This window comes from Rhinopithecus bieti, unplaced genomic scaffold (assembly GCF_001698545.2).
Source record: "Rhinopithecus bieti isolate Rb0 unplaced genomic scaffold, ASM169854v2 scaffold_7673, whole genome shotgun sequence".
Classification (NCBI taxonomy): domain Eukaryota; kingdom Metazoa; phylum Chordata; class Mammalia; order Primates; family Cercopithecidae; genus Rhinopithecus; species Rhinopithecus bieti.
This window is the reverse complement of record NW_016806375.1, coordinates 6,433,110-6,447,810: the sequence shown is the minus strand read 5'-3', so window position 1 is coordinate 6,447,810 and position 14,701 is coordinate 6,433,110. Positions and strand designations below refer to the sequence as shown.

At 38.7% G+C, this 14,701-nt stretch overlaps 1 protein-coding gene and 1 long non-coding RNA gene across 9 annotated transcripts in view; both read right to left on the bottom strand.

The window, feature by feature from the left end:
• Positions 1 to 231: 231 nt before the first annotated feature.
• The window catches only part of CSNK1A1 (casein kinase 1 alpha 1), a 56,871-nt gene continuing 42,401 nt past the window's right edge, over positions 232 to 14,701 (bottom strand). For 2 of the 8 annotated variants that reach the window (XM_017875814.1, XM_017875816.1), the window contains 3 exons: positions 12,009 to 12,115; positions 10,129 to 10,241; positions 241 to 1,108 (listed from right to left, as the gene is read on the bottom strand). In XM_017875814.1, coding sequence (XP_017731303.1) covers positions 1,101 to 1,108; positions 10,129 to 10,241; positions 12,009 to 12,115 — 228 coding nt within the window. In that variant the 3' untranslated portion in view covers positions 241 to 1,100. Of the gene's footprint in view, positions 1,109 to 1,684; positions 3,513 to 7,873; positions 8,343 to 8,556; positions 10,242 to 12,008; positions 12,116 to 14,701 lie in introns of those variants that run through there. The other 6 variants (XM_017875808.1, XM_017875813.1, XM_017875815.1 and 3 more) reach the window with 5 other exon arrangements.
• On the bottom strand, positions 4,468 to 6,434 carry LOC108532058 (uncharacterized). The gene is made up of 2 exons (XR_001886343.1): positions 5,148 to 6,434; positions 4,468 to 4,662 (listed from the first exon to the last, which is right to left on the bottom strand). It is a non-coding gene; the product is annotated as an uncharacterized LOC108532058 (long non-coding RNA).

Sequence of the window (14,701 nt, the reverse complement as noted above, 5' to 3'; positions counted from 1 at the left end):
AAAGAAAAGAAAAAATGAAAGAATGCCTTTCCCCTTCAGACAAAAGAATTACGTTTTTCGTTTTATTTTTTTAAAAAAAGAGGAAAAGTTATAACACGAAACCTAAATTGACTTGCAAAGGAATACCATGTAACAAATGGCTTGAAGTAGTCTATCAAAAAATTGGGGAGATTTTTATTTAATAGTGAGTCAGCAAGGCATTTTTTGTTGTTTAAAAAAAATCTCATTTCCTTACAGAAACAGTTTTTAGTTTTTAATGAACTTGTAAACAAAAAAGCTCCCATTTCAAAATAAAAACAAAATCCCAGATCATATAGATGTTTACAGTGATTACATTTATCTAAGCAACATACATACATGTTCAGTTGTAAGATGTTAACTAAATTTCTGTGACAAATATGCTTTTTCTTTTTAATACCAAGAACATTATAGAGTTAATGCAGAGTCCTAAAGATAATCTAGTAGTCACTAAGTTTTTCTTAAGTCTTCACTTTAGATGCTGTTATTTCTAGCACAATTAAGCAGGCAGAGTCTTTCATATGCTCAAACACTGAATCTTTGGTTGCTACCATATCAGCTGGCTTGCAGACAAGAAGCCAACCATTTTAAGAATGTTTTAAGTGAACAACTTGCAAACCCCAGGGATGGAGAAACCCTAAGAATGCACAATTGTGAGCATTTACAACCATCACAACTGTGGCTGAAGACTGTTCATGCCGTTCTTCTGAAATGAGATCTCAAAGCAGTATAGTTCAAAACAAAAGGTTTTAACAAAAAATTGGCATATGCACAATTTCTCCACCAATTTGTGTGTGTCAACCATTTAGTTAACTTTTCCACTTGAAAAAATGCAATAGAAAACCGGACACCATGTTTCACTATCTCAGTTAATATTCACAATTACAGCGGCTACAACTCAGGATACAGCATCACCAATGCTGCCCAGAGTCAGTTTATACTGAAATTAAGTTCTTTACACCAAGTAAATGGTTGTCCACAACCACTGGCTAGTGTACATATGAACTAAAATTTCTAGATTTGGGGAGAAACAAATGCTGCTCCGATCATCTGCTCTGCTTCTTCTGTTCCTCAATTCATGCTTAGAAACCTGGTAAAAAATCAAAACAAAAAAAAAGTTAAAATTCCAAGTTAAAAATTTTAAATTACACCCAAAATATGGAAATTGGGTGGAACTGAGCCAATAAGTATAGTGGCTCATGTTATTTCATCTCTTGTGAAAAGTATTAACTCAACTTTTTAAAACAGAAAAACATGAAGCTATACTTAAAACTAATTTTTTCTGTTTTGAATGACTCTAGGAAGGAACGGTGCAGTGAATTCAAAGCCTCCCAGCATACTAAAATAATTATTAGTAATTCAAACGATCATGTTTCTGCATTTTTAGCACCCAGAACGTATTAGGCATTCAAATATTTATCAAATCAATGAAAAACAGATTGCTTTGCTTTAAGTAAATAATACAATTTTAATCCTACCATGAGCACAAACTTGTGCACATTATTTCTGACACAAATTAAAACGGTTAGCATTAATAATAAATGCATTCAAGGCATAATTATCTGTATTATTTTACTAAACAAAGATCTGAGAAACATGTAATTTCTGTAGACAGACCTTTAAAACTTCTTTACCAGCCGCATTAGATGTTTTGTGACTCATTTAAAAATGTAAGCAAGTGATGCTTTTTTGGCTTTATTTACTACTCAAGCCTACACATTTTATACATACTTTCCTCCTCCATCACAAGTAGACCCTAGGGCCTCTACATAGGCCCCAGGCCAAGTTTGAATACAAGAAGCCTCAGGTCATAACCACACTTTATCTACAGCTAAAGGCAAAGGGAGAAAATATGCCTATCCCACATAGCCTGAAAATCTCGCAAGCACCATTTTTCCTCTCACCAGACACCCACTCTGAGGCACCAATGCCCCTCTGTCTACCTCCTTACAAATGAGCTAGAAACTACATATAGCTCGTTCTAGCCTACTCCAATCAATCCTCACTTTTTCAGCCCAGGCCACATTTTCTTCAGTCATAAACTGCTCCTCTTCTTTTAGTTTTCTTTTTTTTGGAGACACAGTCTTGCTCTGTCACCCAGGCTGGAGGGCAGTGGCAAGATCTTGGCTCACTGTAACCTCTGCCTCCTGGGTTCAAGCGATTCTCCTGCCTCAGCCCCCAGAGTAGTTGGGACTACAGGCACCTGCCACCATGCCTGGCTAATTTTTGTATTTATAGTAGAGACACGGTTTCACTGTGTTTGTCGGGCTGGTCTCAAACTCCCAACCTCGTGATCCGCCCCAGCACGGCCTCCTAAAGTGCAGGGGTTACAGGTAAGAGCCACCTTGCCTGGCCTCTTTTACTTTTTAAACATTTGTTGGGCCATCTCCCATGATTTTTGTGGGAGAAACAAAATAATTCCACTATTTATTTCTCATGCATATATGCCTGTTTTTTTTGGGAAATAATAGCAAACATACAACAGAGTAGGTGCATAATAGATCTTTGTTGCCTGGGTACTAAGTCCATAAGCAGCAAATGCCAAAAATGGAAGATAACAAAACTTTGAGAATATACATCACCACAGGGAATATTATTTGATGTATGTTATTAAGAAGTATTAGCGAGGTAAACCTTTCTTTTAAAGACTGTCAAGCCAAACCTTAATTTAAAAAAATCTGACTAAACCCTGTGACCTAATTTCAATTTTAAAATACAGGAAAAGTTTCAAGCTTCTTGTTTGGGAGTTTAAAAAAGAAAAAAATTACAATACAGGATAAACTATGCAGGTTAAGAAACTAAGGATTAAACAGAAATGGCCCTTCCCCCATCAGGACTTGGTTTCAAGTCCTGCAATTCTTCTTAAACATGAATTAAAAAACATATTTTCACAACTACTAAAATTGCTGGGTTTTATCAGTTTTCTTATGCAATCATATTAAACTAACTGTTATGAATATACCAAACGGCTTTCAAAGGGAAAACCACCATCACTAACAAACTGAAATGGTAACATGTTACACTGTCAGTCAAAATACAAGGAAACTCTTGTGCCTTTAATAGTAAGAAAACTTTAGAATATATCTGTACATCTTTTGACCTGGTATCTGAGGAACTGCTGAGTCAATAAACGATTACAATTGTTAGAAACTGGTGAAAGGACAGCCTAACAATATTCCTGGTAGAATAGAGCAGTCAAATCCAGCTTTAACTCTTCAGATGGGTCAATGGTATGATATTCCAGCCAGGGATCAACATTTCTCCAGTGAATTGTCCTAAGATGTTACTGAAGTATGTTTAGGGAAAAACCTCAATAGGAATATTCAACAGGTATTCAACATTCAGTCTTCAAGTGCTAAGCATTCTTTTTCCCCAATATGCATTAGTCTTTGGTTTTTATCTTGCAGATTAGGTGGCTTATCCAGGCTTCCAAGAGTTCAAGAACCCATCTTCACTGTAACATCAGTTAAAATGAGGAATGATTCCCTTTATTCCTAGGAAAAAAAAAAAAGGAGGGGGGGAGTTAAAACAGAGTTGGAGGATTAATGTGACGATTAAGAAGTTAATAGCTTAATTAAATTTCAAATCTGCAAAAAGGAAAAAAAAAAAGTTTATTTTTATATAACTAACAAGGAGGTTCTATCCCTGCCCGCCACCCAATCTGAAATCTAAAATATATGTTCTAGTGCAGACGAGGCGGCTCACATCTGTAATGCTAACACTTTGGGAGGCTGAGGCAGGAAGATCACTTAAAGCTAGGAGTTCCAAATAAACCTGGGCAACATAGTGAAACTTTGTCTGTAAAAAAATAAATAAATAAAAGGTATGCTTTTTTTTTTTGAGATGGGGTCTTGCTGTTATGTTGCCCAGGCTGGACTTAAACTCCTGGGCTCAGGAGATACTACCACCTCAGCCTCCCCACACAGTGTGTATCTGTTCTTATTTGTAAATTAATTTCAAATGTTTCTGACTTTTTAAATAGAACCAGAAACTAGTTCAAAGGGATATTTACGTAGTAGTAAGGCTTGTAAGTTTGTGACGGGGTTCTGAATTTTAGGATCCCTTCACACTACAACTTTTTAAAAGTTATTTTGAATATACTTTTCCTATAACATGGTTGTCGTTTTTTTTTTCTTTCTGCCTTTTTTTTTTTTTGAGACGGAGTCTCGCTCTGTCACCCAGGCTGGGGTGCAGTGGCCGGATCTCAGCTCACTGCAAGCTCCGCCTCCCGGGTTTACGCCATTCTCCTGCCTCAGCTGCCCAAGCAGTTGGGACTACAGGCGCCCACCACCATGCCAGGCTAATTTTTTTTATTTTCAGTAGAGACGGGGTTTCACAGGGTTAGCCAGGATGGTCTCCATCTCCTGACCTCATGATCCACCCGCCTCAGCCTCCCAAAGTGCTGGGATTACAGGATTGAGCCACCGTGCCGGCCTTTTTCTTTTTAAAAAAATTATTTAAAATAGAGATGAATTCTCCCTATGTTGTCCGGATGGTTCTCAAAATCCTGAGCTCAAGTGATCTTCCCATCTAGCCTCAAAAATGCTGGAATTATAGGAGTGAGCCACAGTGCCTGGCTGCTTATGTGGTTCTGTTGGTTGCACAGAATTAAGCTTGGAGAATTTTGTATCAGACTGGCAGTACCTAAAGNGTCTCGCTCTGTCACCCAGGCTGGGGTGCAGTGGCCGGATCTCAGCTCGCTGCAAGCTCCGCCTCCCGGGTTTACGCCATTCTCCTGCCTCAGCTGCCCAAGCAGTTGGGACTACAGGCGCCCACCACCATGCCAGGCTAATTTTTTTTATTTTCAGTAGAGACGGGGTTTCACAGGGTTAGCCAGGATGGTCTCCATCTCCTGACCTCATGATCCACCCGCCTCAGCCTCCCAAAGTGCTGGGATTACAGGATTGAGCCACCGTGCCGGCCTTTTCTTTTAAAAAAATTATTTAAAATAGAGATGAATTCTCCCTATGTTGTCCGGATGGTTCTCAAAATCCTGAGCTCAAGTGATCTTCCCATCTAGCCTCAAAATGCTGGAATTATAGGAGTGAGCCACAGTGCCTGGCTGCTTATGTGGTTCTGTTGGTTGCACAGAATTAAGCTTGGAGAATTTTGTATCAGACTGGCAGTACCTAAAGGTAAAGAATAATAATTTTAAAAAAACAAAACAAAACAAAACCTCTAATAACTCTTCTTTCCCTACAGAAACTAAGAGTATTTAAAGTTGGGAAAGATAAATGACAATGTTAAGTATAGGAGGTATACATTATTCCTAAACTGCATTAAAAAACAGACTGAATTCTTTTGTCTTCCTTATAACAGAATTCATTCTGCTACACATTTCTGATGTTCTGGAGTTTTAAAATACCTGTTGTAATTGATTATTTCCCCAGCTGGTAGATGGTCTGCATTCAACACCACTGAGTCACAGCAACGCTGTATTCTTCTAGGTCTTCTAACAGTTGTGCTATCATCCAGATGATCTAACAAGTTGCAGAATTTAAAGGTCCTGCAGTCTTGGAGACGTGGACTCCAGATGACCACAAATTAACTCTTGCACTTTCATCAGCATTTCCTGTTGGGTTATTTAGATCTTTCCAACTTTACTGTCCACAGTAAAAAAAAAAGCTGACAAAAATTCAAGATTTCAGCAAGAAGATGCAGTTCCCTGGTACTTCTTAGAATTGAGTGTATTCAGAGCCATGTGTTCAGACTGTCCAGGTATTTCAAGATCTTCCCTGTGATTTGGGTGTGCTGCTGAGTGACCAGCACATTCCTAGCAGCAATTGGTGAAGTCAGAAAAAGTCAAACTAGACATAAATGGTAGGTGCAGCCCAGTAAAACTGGAAAGTAATTCAATGAAGACTGTGGACTTCCTTGTCCACATGGTAGGACAATGTGATAGAAAATAATATTTGTAATCTCCTCTGAATGTCAACACTTTAATAGCTATCTATATTATTATGATAAAACTCCACTTAGTAACTATGGTTAGGGTAGTAAACAAATAGGTTAAGATGATGAGAGTACAGAATAGTAGAATTATGCAAGAATCCACCTTTGGGTTCACTACCTTCTGAAATTATCCCCCACCTCTGCCCTCAATTAAAGAAACACTGAACTTTTTTGAATGTCCTAAAATATTTCATTTTCCTTTACTTATTTTAATATCTTGAAAATACTTTTTTGATAATCACATATAGTCAAAGGGAGTTAAATAAATTTCGAAGTGTGTTGGGTGTGAATCTTATGTATTTTTCTTCTGAACATGAATAAAAACAATAATTATAATCTTGTAGTAATTGAACATTAAAAACTAGTACAGATAATAATTGGCATAAAGAGAAACTTTTTTTTTTTGAGACCGAGTCTCGCTCTGTCACCAGGCTGGAGTGCAGTGGCACGATCTCAGCTCACTGCAACCTCTGCCTCCCAGGTTCAAGTGATTCTCTTGCCTCAGCCTCCTGAGTAGCTGGGACTATGGACACACGCCACCACGCCCAGCTAATTTTTAATTTTTATATTTTCAGTAGAGACGGGGTTTCACCATGTTGGCCAGGATTGTCTCGATCTCTTGACCTTGTGATCCGCCCGCCTTGGCCTCCCAAAGTGCTGGGATTACAGGCGTGAGCCACTGCGCCCGGCCGAGAAAAGTCTTTGGATGGGTATTGGAATGGAGTATTTGAAAAGATCTAAAGAATATAAGGAAGACAGAAGTCTGTCTATTATTTAATAGGCCCACATTAGCTAGGTAAGCCAGACTTAAAGAATCTTTAAACATTCTTAGTAAGTTATTAAAACAACACCTTTTACTGAAGAAATATCAGACATATTTTTCAAAGATAACCATATAAAACATTAGTAAATGCTACCATTTTGGGGATTTTCCTATATTAGAGATTTACTTGCTTAAAATACACTTATGAAACTTAGTTCAGTAATACTAAATCCTCTGAAAGTTAAGAGTAATAAAATGTATTTAAAAAGCACCTTCTAAAAATTCCTTGTTGTGACACAGGGTCTCATCTGTTGCCCAGGCTGGAGTGCAGTGGCATGATCACAGCTCACTGCAGCCTCAACCTCCAGGGCTCAGGTGATACTCCCAAGTCAGCCTCCCAACACAGGTGGGATCACAGGCACTCACCACTGTGCCTGGCTTTTTTTTTTGGGGGGGGGGGTAGGGGGAGGGTTGTGGGTGGTATGTTGGAGGGAGCTGGGACAGGGTCTTACTATGTGGCCCAGGCAAGTCTAGAACTCCTAGGGTCAAGCAATCCTCCCACCTCAGCCTCCCGAATGTGTTGGAATTATAGGCATGAGCCACTGAGCCTGTCCTAAAGTTTTAACTAGAAAACCTAGTAGGATGTTTTCATTATTATTAAAAGGATTTATTGGGATCAATGAATCATTGAGCTGTATGAGTTCCTTTCTTTTTTTCTGAGACACAGTCTCACTCTATCACCCAGGCTGGAGTGCAGTGGTGCAATCTTGGCTCACTGCAACCTCCACCTCCCAGGTTCAAGCGATTCTCCTGCCTCAGCCTCCCAAGTAGCTGGGACCACAGGTGCATATCACCACATCTGGCTAATTTTTGTATTTTTTGTAGAGATGGGTTTTCACCATGTTGGCCAGACTCTCAAACTCCTGGTCTCAAGCGATCTGCTTGCCTCAGCCTCCCAAAGTGCTGGGATAACAGGCGTGAGCCACTGCGCCCAGCTGAGTTATTTCTTAAATAAAAAAACCACTATAGTGGACCTTAAGAACCTATGCTTTAGAGACTGGAAGCAGGAATAACATAGAGCAATTGTTTTTAAACTCCAGAATTCCTAGGAGATTTCTTAAAGGATAACCTGCTGGGCTGGGGGTTAGAAGTTAGGGGAATATGTTCCTCATGCTTATTTCATGCCTAAGGCCCTAAGGCCAGCTACATTTTCATGGTTTATGAGGGTTTCATGTAAGATTTGTCTTGAGGACAAGATTTTGTATTAAAAAAGAAAGATGTTTTCAAGATGTCAAAGAGCAAAAGAAGTCTGTTCTGTGAAGGGGCACTTTTCAGTAGCAATACAGATTTACTGCCTTGGAAGTGTATTTCTGAAAAGCAGTCAATGACATGTGATGTGTTTTATGAAAAGCCTAATTTTTAAAGTCAATGTTTATGTGATAATTTGTATGACCATTGTCTCTAATGATGCTATAAAATTTTTATAAGATTTTAAGTTGCTTTCAAAAAAAATAGCTACAATACAAAATAAGGATTAAACAAGTTTAATTACAGTTCCCCCTTGCCCCCCCGCAAGGAAACATTGGATCCAACTTCTCATCTTTAAGACCTGGATAGGGCAGGACAAAAATTCTGATTGTTTACTGAATAAGAGACATACAGTAAACTAACAAATAAACTAATTCAAAATAAGGTAATTCTTTCTGAAGTCTACTGAATGCCTGAAGTAAAATGTTTTAGGTCAGATGAGACCTCAATCTAATTTTAGTTATAGAAACTGCAACTTGTTATGATCCTATTATCCCATCTAGCTTTAGGCAAAATTGGTTTCATTTTTTGAGGAAAAGCAAATACACTATAGGTTGTCAGGTGTAACAAGTCCTTGGGTTAGAGACTCTACTTGGTCTTACCTAAATGGTAGGACTGCTTTTCAGTGACACTAGCTACATAACACATTATGAGCTTCTTGGCATTATGATTAGTTACACAATGATTAAAACACTCAAAAGGGGCAATTATCCCAACTGAGATGCAGAGGCAGAGCACTGTGTGAACATTAGTGTTTGCTACCCTGAGTTTAAATGTCACCATCTGAAAAATCCAACGACAATAAACCTTCAACTTTGAATCCTTCTCAAATACAGAAACATGGAATAGAAGTATCTCAACTTCATTCCTAACAGATGAGCTGCTGGGATGAGGATGACATCAGTTAATAATATTTCTTGAAAAGTATCTACAGATTAGAATCTATTTTTAAATTATAAAATGGTTTAAATACAACACTAAAAATGTGAAGCAAACATTAATCTATAAAGGCCAAGTTCAGACTAGAGCAGTCATTCCGAAATTTAAAAATCAGAAACCAAGAGCCAAATCTTACTTGCCCACTACTTCCAGAAAGTAGGCAGGTATCAGGAGGTAAGCCCCAGAAATGGGAAAAAAACAAAACAAAACATGAAAATGGGAGTCAAACTGTATAGCAACAGTGTGCCCTAACAGTTCTACTCCTTACAGGCAGTAAGAATGCCAGAGAAAGGAAGAAAGGAAATAGACTAGCGGTTTCAAAGGCATTTGCCCCAGTTATCTTCAATTTGCAAGGCCTGACTGCAGACTTCAATTCCACATTAAACCCTGGGAGCCTGATATTTGCAACACTGTAAAAAAATCAAGCCAAAAACAAAGGAATCGTTTTGAAATTAAGATCATATGTAGTTAAACTGCAAATGAAAGAATTATTTTTGTGACTAGAAAAGATGTGCTGAGCTTTGCGTTTATTTGAGCATTGGAAAATGAGATGCTCTGCAACTGAGAAGATAGACACTTCGGGGGTCATGCCAGACTCACCTCTTGAAATTACGTCATGTTCACAATTTTCCATTTTAAATGCTAAAGCATTAACATGCAAAATAAAAAAATCTTAACATTGTTAGTCTGAAATAAAGTCAAAATATGGCTAACCAAATTCATTATTAGGAATCAACAAGTGTTAGGTCTAGGATTTTGGATTGATTGATATTATATTCCCAACACCAAATTTTTGGAAAGGGGGTTAATGAATGAGTAAAAAGGATGCAGTTGTTAAAAAATGACCCAAAATCCCAAGAGAAATGATATAAATATACACACATATATGTATATAGAAATACATATACATATATATGAACAAGGACATTTGGGTTTAAAGTTAGTAGTCAAATTTTCCAAGGACGTCTTTTTTTTTTTTTTTTTTAACACAGAGCCAAATTTTATGTATTTTAAAACCACCTCCTTGATCTAACACTGTTAGAAATGAATGAATTACCCAATTTTGTATTCAATTTTTTCCCTGTAACGTCACTTGGTTCTTGGCTACTAACCTTTCATGTTACTCTTGGTTTTGTCAGTTTGCTTGCCTGTGGGGGTTTGGGCCTGCTGACCCTGCCCACTGGAAGAGGCTGCCTGCTGTGCTGCTTTCTGCTTTAACATTGTCCAATCAAATGTGTAGTCATATTGATGGTTCAGGGTCCTGGAAAACATAAAATATTTTATGTTAATCCTTTAATAACAGAGTCCAGTCATATAACCTACTAACTTTTTTTTTTTTTGAGACAGAGTCTTGCTCTGTCCCCCAGGCTGGAGTGCAGTGGCGCGATCTCGGCTCACCGCAAGATCCGCCTCCCAGGTTCACGCCATTCTCCTGCCTCAGCCTCCAGAGTAGCTGGGACCACAGGGCCCCGCCACCATGCCCGGCTAATTTTTTTTTGTATTTTTAGTAGAGACGGGGTTTCACCATGTTAGCCAGGATGGTATTGATCTCCTTAACTTATGATCCATCTGTCTCGGCCTCCCGAAGTGTTGGGATTACAGGCGTGAGCCACTGCGCCCGGCTTTATAACCTACTAACTTTTTAAGACAGTGAGAGCATTTCTTTACACAACGAATATTTCCTCAAGTGTGGCAGCTTCTAAAATATTTCTCTTATAGATAAAAAAGGCAGCATGAAAACGGAAACATCAAGTCAAGCTGTCAGTTATCTACGGGAATACTCATAAGAGGAGGTACTTCCTAAAAACAAGTAAGAGTAAATATTCAACTGGAAGTTTGGTTATAAGATGTCTGACTGGTGCTTTGGGAAGACACTTTTCTGGGGTTAAAGGATTACCTCAATTCTCTTTTTCTTTCTTTTTTTCTTTTTTTTTTTTTTGAGACAAAGTTTTGCTCTTATTGCCCAGGCTGGAGTGCAGTGGTGCAATCTCGGCTCACTGCAACCTCCGTCTCCCAGGTTCAAGCAATTCTACTGCCTCAGCCTCCTGAGTAGGTGGGATTACAGGTGCCTGCCACCATACCTGGCTAATTTTTGTATTTGTAGCAGAGACGGGGTTTCACCGTGTTGGCCAGGCTGGTCTCGAGCTCCTGGCCTCAGATGATCCACCCCCATCAGCCTCCCAAAGTGCTGGGATTATAGGTGTGAGCCATTGTGTCCGGCAGATTACTTTCTTTTTTTCTTTTTTTTTTTTTTGAGACAGAGCCTCACTGTCACCCAGGTTGGAGTGCATTGGCGGGATCTCGACTGAATGCAACCTCCACTTCCCAGGTTCAAGAGATTCTCCTGCCTCAGCCTCTCGAGTCGCTGGGATTAAAGGCGAACACCACCTCACCTGGCTAATTTTTGTATTTTTAGTAAAGATGGGGCTTCACCATGTTGGGCAGGCTGGTCTCAAACTCCTGACCTCAAGTGATCTGCCCGCCTTGGCTTCCCAAAGTGTTGGGATTACAGGCATGAGCCACCGTACCTGGCTGGATTACCTCAATTCTTATTCTCTTCCAGCTAAGAGTTTGAGCCACATGTAATCTATTTCCTCCCACTTTTTCAAGACCAGTTCTGGGTTGTGCCTAAGGAACCCTACCCTAGTTTAGGACTGCTACCACTTGATCAGACTCCATGACTACGTGATATTTTAACTGCTTTTTCTATTTGGCACTGTAACAAAGTTGGAGAGTTCCAGAAGGCACTGACAGCCACTTATATCTAACATGAATTATAACTATTCTGGAAAAGTTACATTCTACTTTGAGCATGATTCAACTCTCTATCCACTCCAAACTAAAATCACTTATTTACACTGCAAATAGAAAAATGCCAAATTAGTCCCAAATAAATCAGTTTCTTAAATCTTTTATTCATGTTAGTTAGATCTGCTTTACTTTAGTATTTATCAGAATGAATTTGTTAGGTAAATTTAACCAATTTCCCTCACAGAGTTTATAATCTTAAAATACCTTAAAAACTGACCTGAAAAGAATGCGGAATAGCTGCCTCAGATACATGTAATCTGGGGCTTCCTCAAAGCGTAGCCCACGACAATAGTTTAAGTACATGGCAAATTCTGCAGGAAACCCCTATAAGTTCAAGGGTTAAAACAAAGTTAAAAACAAACATTTAAAGATAGAAAATAAATGCATTTAAGTACAAGCAAAAGATATTTTGGGTGGGATATTTTACCATTTCACAGGAAGATATGAGAGCTAAAATGATGGCATGGTCTCCTCATAAATTTAAATAACATTTCATGACTCTACCTACCCTATTGTGTACAATATTAGTAGAAGAAATACATATGCTTTTCCCATATGTGCTTGTCCTATACAGAACTATGTTCTTAAATAACTTACATAGCCCACTTGTTAAAATTTGTCGTTTCATCAAAGTTCCACCTCTTCATAAACTTTTTTTTTTTTTTTTAAAAGACAGGGTCTCAATCTGTCTCCCAGGCTGGAGTGCAGTGGTGTAATCTCAGCTTACTGCAACCTCCACTTCCCAGGCTTCAAGCAATCCTCCAACCTCAGCTTCTTGAGTAGCTATGACCACAGGCACGAGTCACCATGCCCAGTTAATTCTTTGTATATTTTAGTAGAGACAGGGTTTCGTCATATTGCCAAGGATGGTCTCAAATTCCCAAGCTCAAGAGATATGCTACTCTTGGCCTCCTCGGTCTCCCACAGTGCTGGGATTACAGGTGTGAGCCACTGTGCCCAGTCTTCAGAAGCTTTGAAATGGTTGCATGATATTCTACCTAGTATATACATCATTAACTTGTTCTTTATAATTGAACATTTAGATGTATTCTAATTTTTCTCTATTATTAATAATACTGCTAAGTACATCTATGGGTATAGAATTTTTCCACTTAGCTGCTTAGGAAAGATTCTCAACAATGTATAAACATTTTCAAGGCTCTAGGTATTAGTCACCAAAAGGATTCCCCAATCAGCAATGTGGAAATACAAAATATTAAAAGAGCACAAACCTCTATATCTCCTCTCCTAGAGTAAATGCCAATGTGGAGAGTGGTAAAGTTAAAGGAGGCAGTCTCTTTCTATGTTATGATTTTGAGAAATTTCTCATGTCCTGGAGTTAGGAAGGATAGAATGGAAATGCTTGCAACATTTTTTATTGATTGCACTGATATAAATTGGGTGACCACTTGAAACATATACATGTTAAAAGATGTAAAATAATACATATTATACATCTTTCTAAAACTCAACATTTATATACATTTATGGCCTGTGTTAATGGGAAACAGCATGACAATGAGACTGAAAACAATCTCACCACTTTATAATTACTATTTTAACTCTCATTGATTTCTTCCCTCAACTATTTATTTGTATACTGCTTTGTACTTAATTTCAGGTATATAATTCTTTCTTGTCTGAAAGACCATATGGCCTTCTTTTCATGGAAGAGATCATGGTTATTCATCATGACACAAATACCTCTCTACTCTAAACTCAATTGCCTTTCTATGAAGTTGAAAATTTCAGAAAAAATGAGTGTGATTCAAACTGTCTTCTGTATTCCTGTATTGTTGGAGAGTTGCTATTTTGGATTGCTCCAATCTGTCTGCATGTTTCCCTGTTCCTTAATGTACTAATTGTTGATAACTTTTCTCTTCCAGCACCAGTTTAGGGTAAGGAGAATATTTCTTACTTTTTCTTATAGATTAATGAGGTTCTATTGAAAACGTTCACCTGCCTTGCTTATTTTCCCCCAATTTTCAACAGAGAGCCCTAACAAACCAGAAACTTATAAAACACTTATTTTACTTACTTAAAATGTTTATTTAACTTACTTTTTATTATTTTACTTATTTTTGTTGTTGTTGAGACTCTGTCACCCACATTGGACTGCAGTGGTGTAATCTTGGCTCACTGCAGCCTCGACCTCCTGGACTCAAGCATCCTGCCCCAGCATCCCCAAGAAGCTGGGATTACAGGCATGTGTCACCATGCCAGGCTAATTTTTGTTAATTTTTGTAGTGATGGGGTTTCACCATGTTGCCTAGACTGCTCTTGAACTCCTGGGCTCAAGCGATCCACCCACCTCGGCCTACCAAAGTGACTATGGCTGTGAGCCACTGTGTCTAGCAAAAACACTTATTTAAAAGGACCCCTATGTTAAAAGCCCTTGTTAAAGATATTTAGAATAAACAAAATGTACATTTAAAATGGTGAATAGCTACCTAACTCAATGTTACAAGTTACAGAGCTGGCAAATAAAATGTTCATTTTTCTTCTTGGATCATTCATTCATTTATTCACTCATTCAAGACAGAGTCTTACTCTGTCACCCAGGCTGGAGTGCAGGGGTGAAATCTCAGATCCTTGCCAGAGAGCCAAGATTGCACCACTGCAATTGGTGCCTCCCGGGCTCAAGTGATCCTCCTGCCTCAGGCTCCTGAGTGGCTGGGACCACAGACATGCATCACCGCACCCAGCTAACTTTTGTATTTTTGGTAGATAAGGGATTTGACCATGTTGCCCAGGTTGGTCTTGTGGAACTTCTGGGCTCAAGCGATCCACCCACCTTGGTCTTCTAAAGTGCTGGGATTGCAGGCGTGAGCCACTGTGCCCAGCTGGATCATTTATCTATTAAGGTAGAAATGGGGTTTCCCTATGTTGCCCAGGCTGGTCTTGAACTCC